The sequence below is a fragment of the Babjeviella inositovora genome (genome assembly GCF_001661335.1).
Source record: "Babjeviella inositovora NRRL Y-12698 unplaced genomic scaffold BABINscaffold_1, whole genome shotgun sequence".
NCBI classification, from domain to species: Eukaryota; Fungi; Ascomycota; class Pichiomycetes; order Serinales; genus Babjeviella; species Babjeviella inositovora.
This window is the reverse complement of record NW_017566838.1, coordinates 1,987,212-2,004,514: the sequence shown is the minus strand read 5'-3', so window position 1 is coordinate 2,004,514 and position 17,303 is coordinate 1,987,212. Positions and strand designations below refer to the sequence as shown.

Below are 17,303 nucleotides of genomic sequence, written 5' to 3'. Positions count from 1 at the left end.
TGATTACACCAAGCACAAGAATATTGCCGGACCCGTGGCGAAAATTGTGCAGGACGAGTTGGGCGGTGAAAAGTTCCAGTTTGTGTTCGACTGTGTTGGTAACTCCGATTTATTCCCAGAGATGGATAATATTTTGAAGTCTAAGAAAGAGGGCTCCGCTGTTGTGACAATCGTGGGCAACAAAAAGGCCGACTACAACACAACCACTTTCATGAACACTGTCTCATTGAGTTTAATCAAAACGGTTGTCAAGAGTAAGTTGGGTTTAGGCTCATTTACTTACACTATCAGCAGGTCTGGTCCTACCGCGGAATGGTGCAAGAGAGCGATGGGATTATTCGAGGAAGGCAAGATTAAAATCATCATTGACTCGACATACAGTCTCGAAGACTTCTCGAAGGCCGTGGATAGATCGACCACCAACAGAGCCAGGGGGAAGGTGATTATCGAAGTGAAAAAGGATCAAGTGTAAAGTGTTTTTTTATATACTTTTAATATTTAACATTGGTTTATTAAGTGACTACAGCATATCCAGCTGCATATTTAATACTCACCTCTTTCGAAGAGTTTCCTGGTTTTTTTCGACGCCAGTAGAGATCACTTCGTCGTTAATGATATCCGTGGCACCCGGCGCATCTTCAGATAAAGCGAGAACCTCCTCAACTGGGGTAGTAGCTTCAATCGCCGGGGAATCGTCGGAAATCGGCACCCTTTGCGGGTTAAAGGCCCCGCAGTTGGGGCAGGTGTACTCAACCTCTTGGGGTAAGGATTTTGGTGGGGCCAACCCGTTGTGCTTCTTACAGTTATAGCAAATCAATGCATACTGGCTACTAGGATTCGCCTCTTCACCGCCCAAAAGAAGATCCATAGCCCTATCGGACCACGCCTTCTTAGTCGTTAATGAAGGATCTTGGAAGCTTTGAAGGTCTAATGCACCTTTCTCTTGTAGTTGTTTCAATCTCACCAACCGCTCCTGTTGCTGGGCAAGCAACTCGGCTTCTTCCTGGGCCATTAAGTCGTAATCTTCACCATCACCGAACTTTCTTAACAAATCGTGGGTAGTATTGAAATTGGTCAATTCCTTCAACTCGTCGATTTTCGATTCATGCTGTTCCCTCAAGGTGGTTAATTTGGCAGTCAAGCGCACCGCGGTCCAGGCCTGATACTTGTTGATCAAGAATCGCAAGATAAAGATGAACAAGGGCGATACAAGACAGCCCACAGCCTTGTTCAAGTCAATCTTAGCAAGTGATTTGGTAGTGAATAAGACATAGCAAACACCCACAATGTATCCCAACCAGGAATAGATGTTGAATAACAAACGGAAGCGGCGGTGGTTGCTCTGTGTGCTGACGATTCGCCTCTCAGTAAGGGTGATGGAGTTTGTGATTTGCTTCAACTGTCTCTCGAATTCAATCGAGTCAAAGCCAGTCCGAGACTTGAATATATTGAGCCATGCCATGGTTAGGAACGGTTATAGTTGTGTGATTAATTAAGTGATAATCGAACAAGTGTTCCCCTGTCATAGCTGGCTTGGACGTTTATCTGGCTTGCTGGTTCGATCGAGTAAATCCCCGTGCCGCAACGCTTTGATTTTTCAAGTGTGCCGTACATGACGTATTCTGGCGTCTCTAATATGAACTTGAGTGTTTTATTTTTTATACGACAGAAAAAATTGCTCTGGATTACAATATATTGGTTACCATATAAAAGTAGCAAAGCTAGACAACAGATTCGTTAATAACTTCGCCGAAAATCATGTTATAATCGTCAAACTCAACCTCGGTAAAGTTGCTGAGATTATTCGCATACGCATTCTGGCCAGGAATGTCAGTGTCAGGAAGAGGGGGGAATGGATTAGCTGTTAATATTGCGTTTTTAATCAGTGGGTTTGAATTCTTCAACGGTTTGTGACGCTGTATTCTTGAGTCATCAAGGGTATCAAACACGGCGTTTGAAACAGGAGAAGGCGGTTGGGTGTGCATGAACGCAAACTCCAAATCATACTCCTCCTGGGGCATCATGCTTCCTTTTCTTACTTCAATCGGAGTCTGCATCAACAGGTTGTTCTCAGAGTACACCAGCATCACCGGTTCGTTCCTCTCCATCCGCACTGGGACAGGGTGCAGAAGGATATCGTCCATTTCTTCCTCCTTGACCATCTTCATACCGGAGAATGGCATGAACAGGGCTGTCTCGTAGGAGGAGGCAGACGAGGAAACAGCTGAGGGGTTAGAAGGGCATGGGAACGATCCAACGGTGGGTTTGGTCTGGTTTCTAGCCCCGTAGGAAGTGATCGATTTGTTCTTGTGGGGGTAAAACATCAAATCTTCGGCAACTAACTCATCGTCCTTCTCTTGGAACGAGCTCATCAAAGGAACAGCATGGTTGTTGTGTGGAACACTCAAAGAGGACAACGACGTAAAAGAGTGAGAACGGCTGACAAGGGTACTATTGTTGTGGGTAGGAAGCGGGTTCGTATGCATGCCCGGTCTGTGGTGGTGGTGGGTGCTAAACAAGCTTTCGGGAGAAGAGGCCGACGTGGATGTGTACGCAGAGTAATCCATGGACAGCTTCATAGTCGCGGCAATGGCCGGATCTTGGAGGGAAAAAGAAGCCGTCGGTGAAGGACGCTTCTTGGCACCGTTGGTGGTTGCTGAGAAGATCGGAGAATTGCTGGACGTAGAGCCACCGGTCGAATTCTGGGCTGAAAGGAGCGGAGTTCTGTCGAATTCGCTGGCAGCAGCCACAGTCTTCTTGCTCCTCTTAGCCGTGACCGGCATGCTTTCATCACCGGTAGTCTTCTTCTTCGAATTGGGGGTACCATTCTTTTCAAGCTGGTTCTGCTGTTGTTGTTGTAACAATAAAGCTTCGCGGAGTAGTAACTCATCCAACAACTTATGACACACGTCAGTAAACTTCTGAAACTTGGAACCCATGTTGGCCACCATCAACTTGATGACAGTCACCTTATCCACGATATACTTCTTGATCTCCTGGTCAATTAACAAAAGAGAGTTTTCCTGGATAATACCAGTGGCGGAGGAACAGGAAGAGGAGGCGCATTTCAAGGTGGAGGTCACATACAAACAATTTTCAAAAAGAGAGTTCATAACCATCCAACAATTGAGCTCTCTGTTCGAACTGGTAACATCAGTTGTGAAATTCTGGGTGAACTTTCTCACCGATTTTGTCATTTTCACGCAGGTTTGAATAAGCATCTCGTAGCACCGCTTCAAATCTGAGATCTGGGTATCCTTCGGACAGATGTTGGAATCGCCCCCAACTGACTGCACCTGCTGCTGGTCGATCAACGTCTTAAATAAGTAGCATTTCAAGTTGGAGTAACCCCAGATAATGTTGAATCGTTGGACAGCCATCCAGTTCGGAATGGTGGTATCAGCAGCAGCTTTGACGGCAATTTCACGAGAAACAGCAAAAAGGTCATTTTCATACTCCCTCTCCTCCTGCTTCACGGTGATCGGGGTAAGGCACGCACTCAAGTTGAGGTTGTTCATCTTGGTGACTTCGGCTTGGAATGTCTCTTCATTGGCGTGGAAAATCTTCGGCAATTCGTCGATATACACATTAACGATATCGTTCAACTGGTTGATTTCCTTCATGGACAACGGAGCGTTTGCTTCCCGGCGTAGCTGGTCCTGGATATACAAAGAAATTTGGGATAGCTTCGTCATTTGGATCAAGCCGGAGTATTCGCCACTAAGCAAGAGCGGAAACTTGGCCAACTGGTCCTTGAGCATGAAATCGAGGGCGCCAATCGAGCCTCTCTCTTGGTTAGACTTCAGCCAAACTGATAAAGACATCGGTCTGTCGTACTTCAACTTCAACTTAACGGCAAGGTTAAAGAACCCACTCACCAACACAAGTCTCTTAGTGGTTCTGGTCTCGCCAAAGCACGCATCGGATAACTTGGCAACACCTGGAAGCAAGTCGTCGGTTAGCTCATAGTTCTGGTGGTACCCGAGTTGAACAAGCATGTTTCCAATCATGCTGACCAAATTGTACAGCTGGTTGGACAACTGATTGTTGACCAAATCATAGTAATATGCCAATAGCAACAAGGAGGTGATCCCGGTGTGATTGACTTGTTGGCTTTGACACTGCTGCTGTCCGATGAGAATCTGTGAGGGAATTTGGGCAAGGGTGGGGAGGGAGGCAGCAGACACGTGATGGCAGTCGCCAATTGACCAGGAACCCAAGTGGAGTACAACTGATAATAGGGTCAGCATACTGAGATAGGAGTCATTCTCGGTGCTACCATGTGATGGTGAGGAAAACTCGGTTATATCGGAGCTGTTGAACTTCAGAAAAAATTCCAAAAATTGGTGCTTGTCCACAACCGGTAAGTACTTGTGGAAATTCGCAAAGTAAGCGTCAACCAAAACCTGCCGCGACGCGCGTTGGGAGTTATCGCTGTCAGAAGCTACGCCTGCGTCGGGTGTGTAGTGCAACTGGACTGCATCAAACTGCAAGTCAACGTCCAAGTTGACAAACATTCGAATGATGGAATCCTCGCCAAACCATCCATCTGCCCCGCCATTGTAGTTTTTCAACTTCTTCAAAATCTTCGCCTGTTTATGAGAAAGGGGCTGCTTCTGGATTTGAGGCTTGGAACGTTGCTCGTGGCTTTCAGAGGCACCCACCGCCTTTCCACCCTGTACCTCTCGCAACATCTTCTCTAACTGTAGCACCTTCTTTTCCACACTGGTCAAATATGCCCTGGTCAAGGGAGAGCGCACAACCCTAGGGGAGTATGAACAACACCAGTTGTGCTGGATGCATTTGAAGCACTTGGGCAACTCCTTGGAGCATTTAAGCTTGCGCTTCCGGCAGCTGTCACACTATGGCTAGTTAGTATTTAGGCACAGGCAGTAAGAGAAGGTTGGTACGTACAGCCTGTTCGATGCCGGCATCATCCTTTAGGTCTTGATCGGGGTCCTGGGGTGAAGAGGAATCATCGTCTTCCATGAGGAAATCCTTGTGGTTGTTCAAATCATCTAGGCACATGTTAAAAGACATATCTAGTGATGGTACGGGAAGCGTCAAATACAGGGGCGAGAACCACAAAAACGGTAGCTACTGATGGCGTCAAAGCAAATGAAAAAAAAAATAGTACGTCTGGTGCGTATCGGCGTTTAGGTAGGATGAACTGGTAGCTAAACGGAGGAGTCGGTGATATGTTTCGGCGCTTGCGAAAGAGTCTTGAAGGGTTAAGACGGAGCCAGTTAGTAAGCTTGGCTTACGGGGGTATACCGCATCATATATAAGCTGCTAATGTACAACTCTAAACCATCCCTCGCGTTTCGAGGGAGGTCTACGTAGACGCGGAGTTATTACATCGAACATAGTAAATACAGGAGAAAACGTTTCTTTTTGGGTTTAATTGTGAGCTATGTATCCTGCACTGTGAGGATGTTGGTCAACACAAGAAAAAAAGAAACGCATGTACCAACCCCTCTTTTAGGAAGGCTAATAGTACGCGAGAGGGGAGCTTGTTTGGATTACACATTCAACCTACGGCAAGTCTTCCGCACATTATCCCCTCTTTAAACGGCTGATAATTGCAGGACGGCGAGACGAGCTCGCAGGTCAAGCTGCTATATACAGGATTTGCATGCATCAGGCAGCGACGAAAGCTCGACGTCGGACAGATCTGTACTTTCGGAGAAAAACGCCAAATTCGTACTCGCAGGTTTCCTGGTGAAAGGCAATACGGGAAACGAAAAATGATAACCGGCAAAATTCCACAGAACGTTCGCTGCGTACTTTGTAATTCCAGGTCCAGCTCTGTCAAGTCGATATTATTGTTCTTGACCTGTGTGGGGCTAGAGGAGAAGGGTGCGAAGTGTCATGTCTGTCCTTTTCCTGCGTGTGGTCACGCTACAAGGGGGAAATCTGCATCCAGACACACAAACTTGGCCATAAATCAATGCTTTGTGGCAAACTCCAGAGCATTCAGGGCTGCTTCCTTGATGTTCCGGAACTAAAGGCGTAGCTTTAGGCATCTCATGACACCCACGCATATGGCGGTGATTCCCGGGATGCGTTACCGCCATACGACGTGCGGATATTTGGCCATAAATTTTTCCGAGTCCAAGCCTTTAAAGGCATGGGGTCTGTCATGCAGTAAAGCATTGGTTATTTTTGCTAGAAATTGTGTAAATTACTGTAGATATTAGGAATCGGAGCCCTCGAAAGATGGTCTCTGTTCTAGCAAACCCCATGTCTATACTACATTGACTTAAACCCTAACGCAACCTCAACAATCTGGAATATCCCAAGCTGCAACGAAAACAGTATAATTAGAGTTAGCAATTCCCGATTAGGACTGGATGCATATGTCGTGAGGAATCACGTGCTGTCAGAGCTTTTTTAAGTGGTGTAAACGAAAAGTTCTGCTTAATATCTATGACGCCCAGTAGAGAGGGGATCCAAAGTGCATCAACATTTCAAATAGTGCCTCGCTTCATGCACAATAACCTAAATCCCCTTTTCGCTGTTCGGACCGTAAAACCGCCGTACAAAAATATTTCCGAGGTTAAAAATCAAGCTCTGGCAGATTGCAGCTTGGTGGTATTTGTTAGGACATGGTTAATTCAAGATTCGATCCCTCAGTGGATATCCAAGCAGCTGGGTGCTTGGTTTCCAAACCTAATTATCCTTGGCCATGCTGACTAAAAAACCCAAAATGTCTGCATGTCCACCCAACAGATATTCATTATTATCCGGCATATATCATTTGGTACACTTTGGTTGGTAGCTCTAAAAGCTATTTTTCGAGGCTGAATATGACAAACCCACCAGGGCCTGTTAAGGTGATTTTTAAGTTTTTATTAGCACAGCTAAATAAGCTGCTTTAAGTAGTACCGATTTTGACTCTAGTCCGCCAGCGAAAAGTAAAAAAAAAAACTCGATCCAAGCTGTTAATTTCTCCAAATGAGGCACCTATTTTCGTGTACTTTCGTTTGATGGGCAGACTTGTATGAATGGCCTTCGGTGCGACGAGAGAAGTGGATAGGCAGGTAGAAGCTTTCGGAGTTCTCTGTCTGATAACTCTGCAGGGTGGTTTTAACCTTTTTTTCTCGGACTTGGCCGCTTAACTGAGCGCATTTTCGTAACATTTCCGCGAGAAATTTTGGTCTCCGAGCAGCCAGAAAAAACCCCTTGCGAAACTTTGTGGAGCAGAACGCTAAGGTTATGGATATTCGTAGGATGGTAGATGCCCCTTCTTCCCCCACAGACTTGCTTGAATGTAACTGAATGCATGAGGGCTTTCAAATTCAAGCGGGGGTTAAAAGAGAGTATCTACATGGCCTACCTATACACTTACATAGGGGTACAAGTATAAAATTTACAACAGCCAGATGGGACAGTGTTGGTATTGGTCCGCAAGGGTGGCTGTAACATCAAACCAATCTACCCATTCTTTGCAATACAATGATACTCATAGATGCACCGGTTGATGTCCTGTAGCTAGGTACAATCCCACCCTGAATCCGTGGCGTTGAAATATGTATTTCCAGTCATCCATATACATGCAGATACTTGTATGTGTCTGTTATGTATGTTAGCCATTGTCCTGCTTACCCCCGTTCCTAGATCAAGTGCTTTATTTTAAGCTCCAACCTCTGCCTGAACCATAATTATAGGGTTTATACAGTCCATATAGATATAATAGGAGTACCGAAAGATGTTTCAGAAGGTAATACAGACGATTATGTTAATATATGTTTGAATTTATACGGTATGTAAGTTTGACTAACATTTTACTTATAACTAGAAATTTAAAGTATTCGATACATATATTAAAGTGTGATAAAGTATATATATTAGCATAGACACTACATATAGACCGAGGGACACAAATATTGAATGGCTAATACATATATATCCAACTACATACGAATATGACCAATGTGAAATCAGTATTCCACATTTGTGAAACAATATAAGACGTTGACGCATATGTCTACATAGTAAATCGAAATTTACTGAGCTTGTATAGCTCAATCATGTCAGAGCTGGTTATGTGCGATGGGTCTACGCATAACACAAGGGAGAGGGTAGCCAAATAAATTGCCTCATCTATGGTAGGTGGGATCAGGTCTGGATGTTTCCTTGTCACCTAGAGGCTATCCTTCCTCAGATTTACTTACCGAAAAAAGGCGAATCACAGAATGCCATTTTATGCGTAGGTTATTTATTTTTTCTACTTGCGTATTTGAATCAAACCTTATCCTGGGCTGCATCTAAAGCTTGCTTAATCACCTTCAACAATTCGTCACGATCTTCCAAACCAATACTGATCCTGACAATGTTTCTATCAACACCCCACTTTTCGACTTCATCCAATTCTCCGTAATGGGCCAAAATAGCATAGGGACAAGCCAACGTGAAGTTGGTACCCAACGAAGGACCCTTGGACAATTTCAAAGAGTCAAAAAAGACAATAGCGTGTTCCGGGTTATGGAATACAAAGGAAATCAAGCCACCATAACCCCCCTGTGGGGTTTTGACCAAATCGTAGTACTTTTTTGTCGGCAAAAGAGACGGATAGAAGATATCTTTAATCAATGGAGAGTTGACCAACAAATCAACAACCAGTTCGGACGTGACATTAATTTTGTCGGATCTAGCGGCGAAATCACGAGAATTCCTTTCCAAATACAAGGCGTCTTCAGCAAAGAACAAGTTTTCGTCGTAGGTCTCGCTAAAATACTTTGTCAATGTAGCGTACTTCGGACCATTTGGGTTGAGGACCAACGAACCACCCATGACGTTAGAATCCCCAGAGAAGACCTTTGTCAAGGAGGAAGCCACCATATCCACGTATGGCAACACATGAATATTCACAATGTTACCCACCGTTTCATCCACCACAACAGCGAAGCCATACTTGTCTGCTAAGCGACGAATTTCCGGCAAGTTAGGAGTTTTCAATAAAGGATTGGACGGACATTCACAAAAGACCGCCAAAATCTTGCTTTCATCTCCACCAGTTTCCAAAAGGGTCTCCAATTCTTGGAACGCAGCGTCATCGCCAAAGCCTAGGAAAATGCAACCAGGGCCCCATTTACGCAAAATGTTCAACGTGTCAACATATGGGAACCCATAGCACACCGATTTTCCGGGATTAGTGGCGGTGGATAAAAGAGCCTTGTGGGAATTGTAGATCGCTGCCATACCAGATGGATACAAGAAAACGTCTCTACCCGACACATGCAGTTCGCCAGCGGCGCTTTCGCTAGAGGCATCAATTTTACCACTGATCCGCTTTCTGATGATATCCTTCGCATTTTGGGCATCCTTAAAGTTTAAGTTGCGGCCGAACTTTTCTTCAATGAACATGGAAGATTCCTTCTCCGAGTTCACAACCCCCAGCTTTTCTGGCTGAGCGTGCTGAGTCTGGGGTCTCAACGCGGAGATGGTGGACCCCGATGGAGAAGGGCCATTCTTCAACTTATCGGCATATTGAAACTCCGACAAACAGTATTCACCCATTCTGGAACTAATCCCTTGACCGGCGTGCTGCCAATATTGTTTGGCTACGGGGAACTCACTTTCTGGAAAGAACACAACCCCGATGCTGGTTTCAATGCGGGTCATCGCCTCGTCTTCAGACTTAGGGGCCGGAGTAGATAATCTAAGTACCCTGACAGAAGTACAAGAGGATTTGGCCTTGATAAAGTCACGGCACTCTTTGGCAACGTTTGGGGTTGGGAATATCATGCATTGCTCACCGTCGCGACCGTACTGAGTCTCGATGTAGCGGGCCAATTCTTTAATCTTCAGGTGGATGAAAAATCTTGGATAGCCAGAGTTCATCTTGCTAACAACCCAGTCTTCGCCTTCTTCGTAGCCGACAGTGGCCTTCCACGTAGGCAAAGTGACCGATACGGCGTGCTCGGTGTTGTTGGGAATGGAGGCACCAATTTCTTGTGAGACGGACATTGTTTTTTTTTGCTTCTTTGATAAGCGGATTTCGTAAGGTTATCTCAAGCCGTTGGCTTTATCTCGGGGTTGAAGAACTAAGAGAAGAACGTTATGGTAGTTGAGAGTGGCCGATATCTGGAGCATGGGCATTGGACTTTTCACCGTGCATCGATAAGATGCACCAGCGTTTAAGCTATGAGTCAGTCATAGATTCCTGCACGCAAAGGCCAATACACATGATACTTGTACAGACTATTGGCCGGGCAGCATCACAATGCGAGCCCCGGCAGATACCGGTGCGTAGCCTGCATACGACGTATTGTATGATCCGGGCCGAAGCCCGAAACAGGACTGATTATTCATGGGATGGAAATCATGTTACATTTTGGTGGCTTTCCAAGGCTAAAAATATAGCATATTAGTATTTTAAGAAGCGAATGAAAAGATTAGTGTACGCAAGCAATAATTTTGAACTTCGAAATGGAACACGAACTAGGCGTCGTGCTTTGCTAGATCTTCCAAATCGCCCTCAAGTTCTTTCATCTTCGCATCATCCCTCGGGCCCATCAAGATTTCCGGATTATCCAACGCAGCTTCTCTAGCAACCTGGTCAATTGGCTTGGCCGGTTCAGCGGCCTTAGGAATAGCCTTGATTGGCGTGTCCAAAGCCTTCCTTGGGAGTGGCTGGCCAGCCTCGGGATTAACCTCAACAGGGGCGGCAGCTGCTGGCTTGCCGTTTCCACTACCGACATTCGCTAACTTTTGCCCGTTAATGATCTTCTGCTGTTCCTTCACGGACTTTTCGGTGTCGGCAACAAAGCCCTTTTTGGTCTCGCCGGTCTTGTCGCCACCAACAGGCTTTTTGTAAGCTGGCTTGACATCAGGGCGGTCGTTTGCATCCCCGACAGGCGCAACATCCTGAGGCTTTGGAGCCACATCCTTACCAGCCGCCGCCTTGACGACACTTTCATCCACGACGGACCTACTCCAGCCAGTTTCGAACAATGTGCCCAAGTCGAACTTGGGGAACGGGTGCGCCTCAGTATTAAAGACCACCTTGTCCAACGGCATGGTGTCCTCGTCGTCAAACAACAAGTAGAGGTACTTTAAGGTTTCAGCGAGCCAGAAGGATTCCATTTCATCCTTTTTCACTGGTGGGTCCGTGGTCACATCCTTCAAAGAGGTGTATGTAACCTCGCCGTCCTCGTGAATATACTGGGAGTGCTTCTTAAACGATTGGAAAATCTCCCAGCCCCAGCGTCTGTAGATCGGATCCTTGGTGATTCTGTACAAGACGAACAAGGACTCCACGGTTTCAGGTCTCTGGAGGTTGTGTCTGTCAAGGGGCTTGATGTAAAAGTCTTCCTTGCTCTTTGCGTCAGTATTAAAGACAACAATTTCAGGTGACAAGCCCGATGACACATCCTGGTACATCTTGTAACAGGTGTGCGTAATGTCTCTGGCGAAATGCAATTCAGACTCGCGGGAGGAGCTCCACCAGCCAGACTTTCTCACATCGTTGTAAGGCAAACCCTCAGTGGCACCCAATGCCAACAAACCACCGATGAAGCAGACCAAGTGGTCCATCTTTGGGGAGAGCTCGCCGCCAATGCCTCTTTCTAATTCGCCGATAAAGGTCAAACCGTTAGGCTGTGACTTGCGCGTCAAGTGCTTTTTGATCCCCTGTACCGCCTCGAGGTACATGTCGTAATAGACGGGCTCCTGTCGATTGGTTTGCAAGAACTGTTTCAACAAGTATTCGTAGTACGAGTCACCCCTGGAGCCCAATCTGATCAAGTTACCCTTGAACTTCCCAGTATCCGGATTAACGTAAATTGGAACCAACCCGGCTTCCGGCTGGTTACGTTCCAACACTTCCATGATCTTTTCAACCTTGTCCCAGTACATCTTTTCACCGGTCAACTTGGCTAAATACTTGAATTCCAACTGGAGGGTGGCCACTTCGGCCGTAGACGAAGCGCCAGAGTCAACGTGGTTCTTAATCCCCTTACCAGTTTTTAAATTAACCGACGCATATGGAAGGCCGCTTGGGGTATTGAAGCCTCCGAGCAATCGGTTGGCCAAGTCGGTAGCCTTGTCAAGGTAGACATCGTCCTTGGAGAGGTAGAATCCGGACAACAACCCACCTAACATTCTGATGGTGGTTTCAAATACATTGACATCGTAGTCAAAGTCGTAGGTCAATTCCTTCTTGATCCATTTGCGGGCTCTGGCGGTTTCATCCGTCAACCCCATCATCATCATGGTGTCCAAGCTGTCAACAATCATCCAGCCCAAGGGCTTTGGACCCATATTTTCTCCAGTTTGCGTGATTGGGTGATATATATCGGCACCCCAGGCATTCTTTTCATACGAATGCCAGGAATCAACAAAGGCTTGCTTGACCTCGTTCTGTGCCTCCTTCCAGCTGATATTCAGATGGCCTTCGCCTTGATTGAAACCCACACCCAGCAAGTAGACAATGTACAAGACAATGGACAATAAGAAGCCTTTAAGCAACATTCTTTTCTTTCGTTGGGCTAGATTGGCTAGTTGGATATAGTTTAGCGGACCTGACCGTGGCTTATCTTTGTAGAGTGGTAATGCTTCAGACGTATTATTTTTCTTCGCCGTCCACGCGTTCTTCGAGCCCCCAAGTGATGAATTTGTATTCAACGGAAAACTCATGGAGGAGGTGGCGCTGAGGAGGGATGGTTATGTGATGGTTTAGATCCAGCTTTTCCAACTTTTCCAGTACCACGTATGCTGAATCGTGCGTTGGTTGGTTGGTTATTTAGCAGCGCTCGATTTCCCTTAGCAGAGATAATGAGAAAATGGGGATATAAACGAACGGTAGAGAAAGAGATCAATTGGGAATTTTACAGATGTTTTACGGAATCTTTTTTCTACCAAGAACCTTAATACCCGGGCGGATGCTACTGCTCATATGCTAGTGCCTATTGTTAGACGTGTCCCCTTAGTGCGCACAGAAGCAATTTAGGCGTGGGAGCAAAATCTCCACAGGGAAGATTGGTCTAAGTATTACACACAGAACATAATACTCCGATTTATCCTATCCTGCCCTGCATGCGATGATACAAGGTGATTCACGGGAGGCTAAATCGGACTAGGCGTGCTTTGGAGAGGATATTTACAGATGCTTGAAGGGACCAGCTGATTAAATGCACGGTATCGATCCTTTTGAAACTGCTACAGAGCTCTGGCTATTTAATTCCAATTGTTTACATGTTAAAAAAAGGGTTAAGATATATCTGTGGACGGGGAGACCCCACGGCCATTGATAAAAGTGAGGAGCATAGAAAGCTGTAAGATTTAAGCCTTAGGTGGGAGCCTAAAAGAGAGGTTGGTTGAATCTTAAAGTCAACCAGCCCCACTTGGCCTCTGGCCCGGCATCTGCTTGTCTCTTGAAGAGCGGCTGGTTGAACCTCAAGGTCAACCAGCCCCACTTGGCCCCTGGCTCGGCATCTGCTTGTCTCTTGAAAAGTGGTTGGTTGAATCTCAAGGTCAACCAGCCCCACTTGGCCTCAGGAGAGGCATCTCTCTTGTTTAAATGGTCGGCGTCTTCTTCCTCAGCCTGGGCGGCTAAGGTGGCGTTGACAATCAAGACCATTGGCTTACCATTTTCTTCAATGAAGAGAGGGTATTCACCAGAGGCTAAGTAGATGGCATTGTTGATTGCCTCAACCGGGACGTTGATAGTGTTTTCAGCGGCGCTGGAAGTAGCAGCTGGAACACTGGACTCAGTTGGGTTGGCTGGAACAGCAGAGATGACGGAGGCGACGAGGGCAGTGGTGGTTACGACAGTGGAAAGCTTCATTGTAGGGGTGAAATTGATAGAAAGTGAAATAACTTGAATTGAAAAATAGGGCAAATACCGTTTCTTAAATAGTGCCAAGTGAGTAAGGTGGATTCCAGCATTTTACCATCTGAATTTTACTACAAGATGTCCTAATCCTCAAATCACGTTAATTGCCCGGCGTGGCCTCAAACATAAAGCTCATGCTTACACGGATCCAAGCTCGCCGGGTAGGTTTGTAGCCTCTTTAACGTAAGGGGAAATTCATGCACTGACAAAACCCAATTGGCGTCTTGAAAAGGCAATTTGATGACAACATGGGTGAAATATGAAATTTTCTATCCAAGCTTCGTCTGCAAATTTGCCTAATTGGGACTTGAAAGGAGCTTTAGACGTAGCAGGTTCGCACAAGGGGGTTTTTCCCCCGCTATTTTCCGCTTTTCGGAATAGACCTTGGGAGAAAAACGCAGATAATCCCTATGGATTCATTTACATCTCGCTGTTTCAGCTCTGTCAGTGTAAAGAGGCAAAAGCGGTGCACAGACACCTGTGCCAGGAACACACGCATCTCACCTAACATTCGACCACCGACAACTATCTGGGATGTATAACCGGTTTCAGGGCAGTTAAATTCGGCTATATGGGCAGACCAGTGAAACCAAGATGTACATTCAAACCGTTCCACAACTGCCACATGGTGGAAGTAACAAGCACTAAGTTACATAATCGGCAACGGTCTTTGCTTGAAGATAACTTTTTGAGTAATAACATCCATAAATTTAACAGCATAATTCTCAGGTACGTTTCCAGTCTCGGTAGTTTCTGGGAATCTCATGACTCCGAGCGGCTTGTCAAGTTTGATTAAGGAGCCAACCAACCGTTGGGATTGCCCAATGAATAAGGTGGCATTTTTTCCATCCAATTCAAGTTTACCAAACTTGACAATATCCATACCATCGCTGTCAAGGGAATACTTTGCCTTCTCGGCTTCGTCCAGAGGAACGTCACTGGGAAGCGTGAGCTCGCCCTGGATCTCGAGGATAGCCAAGCCGGAAGGGGTGGAGATGATTGCTGGCCCCGAGGAGTCGGCGCTTTGAAGCCTTTGGGTAGCTTGGCTGTATTCGATTTCAATCGTTGGCATTGAAGTTAGGGTCTAGGTTATGGTGTGCGAAGGAGAGGTAAAGTGTTTACGCCTTGTGAAAAAGCCAAAAGAAAAAACGACCAGACGCGACGCGAAACTAACGCGTCAGACTGTAAGCACGTATAGTTACGTGCCAGTAATTTCAGGGCAATTGGTCCCATTTCAGACACTATTATCCTTTTCAATGTATATGCTTGCAAAAATATCATAGCCTATCTTTATGTGGTGTGGTTTCACCGACCTTCGTATATATATATATAGCCTTGTGGCCACCACCCCAGTGTGTAAAGGACACAAGCCAGGCTACGAGGTTTTCACTCTTCAGCATATCGGTGGCCCGGGAGGTTATTTCTGAAACTTTTAACCCAGCGGTACTACCCAGTCCCTTTAGATAAATCTAGAATTTGAGATACATGAGCTCGCCATTTTGAGAGACTACCTGACTTGTTGCTACTGCCGCACCTGGTTTACCAGCCACAAAAAGGAGAGGCTTGTGCGTGCCAATACCTATTGCGAGATCGGCGACCGGCACGAGACACTACGTTATGAGTGATGTCATTCCTAATTAATTGCGTTCCATCCCCCCCCTTGCCACTGATTCACTTGCCTGACAGGCAGCCGATACACCCACAACGCGCTATCGTACAATATATCAACACTCCCCATAATTGATCCACACTTGTAACATCATTTATATATACTCTCTATATACAACACACATTACATTATGTTAGCTAATAGGTTGAAAAATCTATTAGCCGTGCCTCGGCAGACTGCGAAGCAGTTGAGGAGGAAGCTCGATGAGATAGCCGAAAACTTGGCTAACACCCACGCTTCTCAGCCAGCGCTCAACCGGGTACCGGTACGGTCTGGCACTCCTCCTAGATTCAACAATAACTCCATCATCAGACACTTTTCAACGGTTGCTGTCAAGAGCCCACTTTACGGTGCTGGTAGGTACGGTACTCCCTCCAGACAAGGCAGCAAGTTGGCCAACAGTATCTGGACTCAGGCTAATTTCAGATCTGCTAGAAGCACCAGATTTGGCAGCAGAGGTGTTTTCCCCTCCTCCTTGTACAACCACTTGCCGAATGCCAGGGCCAGAATGTTTTCCACCTACGCGGCCTCTAACAACTTGACCGCCGAGGCGGTGAAGAACTTAACCACTGCCATCAGAACCTTGTTCAATGCCACAGAAAAGTTGAACCAGCTCGACGGTGGTAATGGGCACACCAGCAATGTATTGTTGAACAGTGCCAACAGAAATGCCAAGGACACCAATGTCCGCACCAACAGCTCCTTGACCTCCGAGTTTACCCACCAAACCATTATGTTGGCCAGAACCGAGTCAGAAAACTGCATCTCTACCGGCTGTTACGCCGAGTTCCAGTTTAAGCTCCAGTTGACCATCCCGACGGTCACTTTCTTGGACGAGAATGTCATGATGAACATCGCCGGTGACATCGAATTCTACCAGCGCGAGGTAGCCCTCATATTGGAAGACTTGCGGAGGATAGAAAACTTTGGGAGCTTGCCCATAGAGTTTGATTATAAGAATTCCCGGCTCAAAGTGTACTTCCCTAACTCCGATAAGGAAACGGTGGATCGGTTGTTACAGGACTACGAGATCACTAGCGGGGTGGTTTACGAGGATGCGGCAGAAAAGCTAGAGCTCCGAGTTGTGGAAGCGGAGACTCCTAGCCTAGCTACCTCGAGCTATCTCGAGGTCTCTTCGCACTCCGACGGTTATTACTACTCTGACGTCTTGTCGTCTCCCTCGGAGCGCTTGAGCCTTGAATCCATGACGGAGGCAGCTTCGTCCGTCTCCGACACCGACTCTGATCTTTTGAGTTCGGACTACCTCCCCTTTGCGACGGGTGAGACTCCGGATGTCGCTACAGTCGATGAAGCTGAAATGGCACAAATGTCATTGTCGTCGATCTCTCATTCGAGTGGCGGGTACCACCCAAATGAAGTGCTAGTTCGTACCTCCGGTGGTGCCTGGGTTAGTGTTTAGTCTGCTCTTTATCGTTACCGGTGTAACGACGTGATGATATTTTTATGCTGGTGATGGAATTTTTTTTGTGGCCCCTTTTTATCCTGTGAACGATTTATGCTTTTTATATACCTACAACAGTGTAGCCAGGTCAGTTTTGCGGCCCAATTATACTTTTTGCACAACGAGGCATCCGGGAAGTTCCGATTTCCGTTAGATAAGCCGATAAAAGGATCGGGAGGCATACCGATGGCTACTCCTTTCCAGGTAAACACACCCTAATAATAAGGCTATTGGCACGCCAGTGGGCGACACATGCTTGTAGGCTAGCTTGGTAGTCGACCGATGTATAACAGCGTATGCGTACACATTTGGGGCAGCTGAAGCATCTCACC

The 17,303-nt window shown here is 46.4% G+C and overlaps 9 protein-coding genes across 9 annotated transcripts in view; 3 read left to right on the top strand and 6 right to left on the bottom strand.

Moving 5' to 3' along the window:
* Positions 1–472, top strand: part of BABINDRAFT_164748 (uncharacterized protein) — a gene marked incomplete at both ends in the record, with an annotated part of 1,326 nt that extends 854 nt beyond the window's left edge. The window contains one exon of the mRNA XM_019130279.1: positions 53–472. Coding sequence (XP_018988365.1) covers positions 53–472 — 420 coding nt within the window. The remainder of the gene's footprint in view (positions 1–52) is intronic.
* A 78-nt stretch (positions 473–550) lies between these two features.
* BABINDRAFT_5908 (uncharacterized protein) lies at positions 551–1,462 on the bottom strand (the record flags this gene model as incomplete). Its single annotated transcript, XM_019132321.1, has 1 exon — positions 551–1,462. The coding sequence occupies one exon, from the start codon at positions 1,460–1,462 to the stop codon at positions 551–553; it is 912 nt and encodes a 303-aa protein (XP_018988364.1).
* A 3,250-nt stretch (positions 1,463–4,712) lies between these two features.
* Positions 4,713–4,862, bottom strand: BABINDRAFT_27391 (Zn(II)2Cys6 transcription factor domain-containing protein; the record flags this gene model as incomplete). Its single annotated transcript, XM_019131402.1, has 1 exon — positions 4,713–4,862. A coding segment is annotated over one exon (150 nt), but the record flags the coding sequence as incomplete, so codon positions are not given.
* A 3,385-nt stretch (positions 4,863–8,247) lies between these two features.
* On the bottom strand, positions 8,248–9,972 carry STR2 (cystathionine gamma-synthase; the record flags this gene model as incomplete). The annotated part of the gene is made up of 1 exon (XM_019132319.1): positions 8,248–9,972. The coding sequence occupies one exon, from the start codon at positions 9,970–9,972 to the stop codon at positions 8,248–8,250; it is 1,725 nt and encodes a 574-aa protein (XP_018988362.1).
* A 209-nt stretch (positions 9,973–10,181) lies between these two features.
* On the bottom strand, positions 10,182–12,477 carry MNS1 (mannosyl-oligosaccharide 1,2-alpha-mannosidase; the record flags this gene model as incomplete). Its single annotated transcript, XM_019131163.1, has 2 exons — positions 10,182–10,679; positions 10,941–12,477. The coding sequence occupies 2 exons, from the start codon at positions 12,475–12,477 to the stop codon at positions 10,447–10,449; spliced, it is 1,770 nt and encodes a 589-aa protein (XP_018988361.1). The 3' UTR covers positions 10,182–10,446.
* Positions 12,478–13,306: 829 nt separating this feature from the next.
* On the bottom strand, positions 13,307–13,792 carry MFALPHA (mating pheromone alpha; the record flags this gene model as incomplete). The annotated part of the gene is made up of 1 exon (XM_019132318.1): positions 13,307–13,792. The coding sequence occupies one exon, from the start codon at positions 13,790–13,792 to the stop codon at positions 13,307–13,309; it is 486 nt and encodes a 161-aa protein (XP_018988360.1).
* A 153-nt stretch (positions 13,793–13,945) lies between these two features.
* BABINDRAFT_79846 (uncharacterized protein) lies at positions 13,946–14,418 on the top strand. Its single transcript, XM_019132714.1, has one exon. It carries the CDS (start codon positions 14,100–14,102, stop codon positions 14,346–14,348), a length of 249 nt encoding a protein of 82 aa, XP_018988359.1. The 5' UTR covers positions 13,946–14,099; the 3' UTR covers positions 14,349–14,418.
* Positions 14,419–14,489: 71 nt separating this feature from the next.
* Positions 14,490–14,912, bottom strand: CTF8 (Ctf8p; the record flags this gene model as incomplete). The annotated part of the gene is made up of 1 exon (XM_019131478.1): positions 14,490–14,912. The coding sequence occupies one exon, from the start codon at positions 14,910–14,912 to the stop codon at positions 14,490–14,492; it is 423 nt and encodes a 140-aa protein (XP_018988358.1).
* Positions 14,913–15,656: 744 nt separating this feature from the next.
* Positions 15,657–17,216, top strand: BABINDRAFT_159502 (uncharacterized protein). The gene has a single exon (XM_019127695.1). It carries the CDS (start codon positions 16,018–16,020, stop codon positions 16,927–16,929), a length of 912 nt encoding a protein of 303 aa, XP_018988357.1. The 5' UTR covers positions 15,657–16,017; the 3' UTR covers positions 16,930–17,216.
* Positions 17,217–17,303: the final 87 nt, after the last annotated feature.

What these genes read in the sequence shown, in the direction of transcription:
- BABINDRAFT_159502 (XM_019127695.1), top strand. Translation starts at nt 16,018, where the DNA reads ATGTTTTCCACCTACGCGGCCTCTAACAACTTGACCGCCGAGGCGGTG.
- BABINDRAFT_79846 (XM_019132714.1), top strand. Translation starts at nt 14,100, where the DNA reads ATGAAATTTTCTATCCAAGCTTCGTCTGCAAATTTGCCTAATTGGGAC.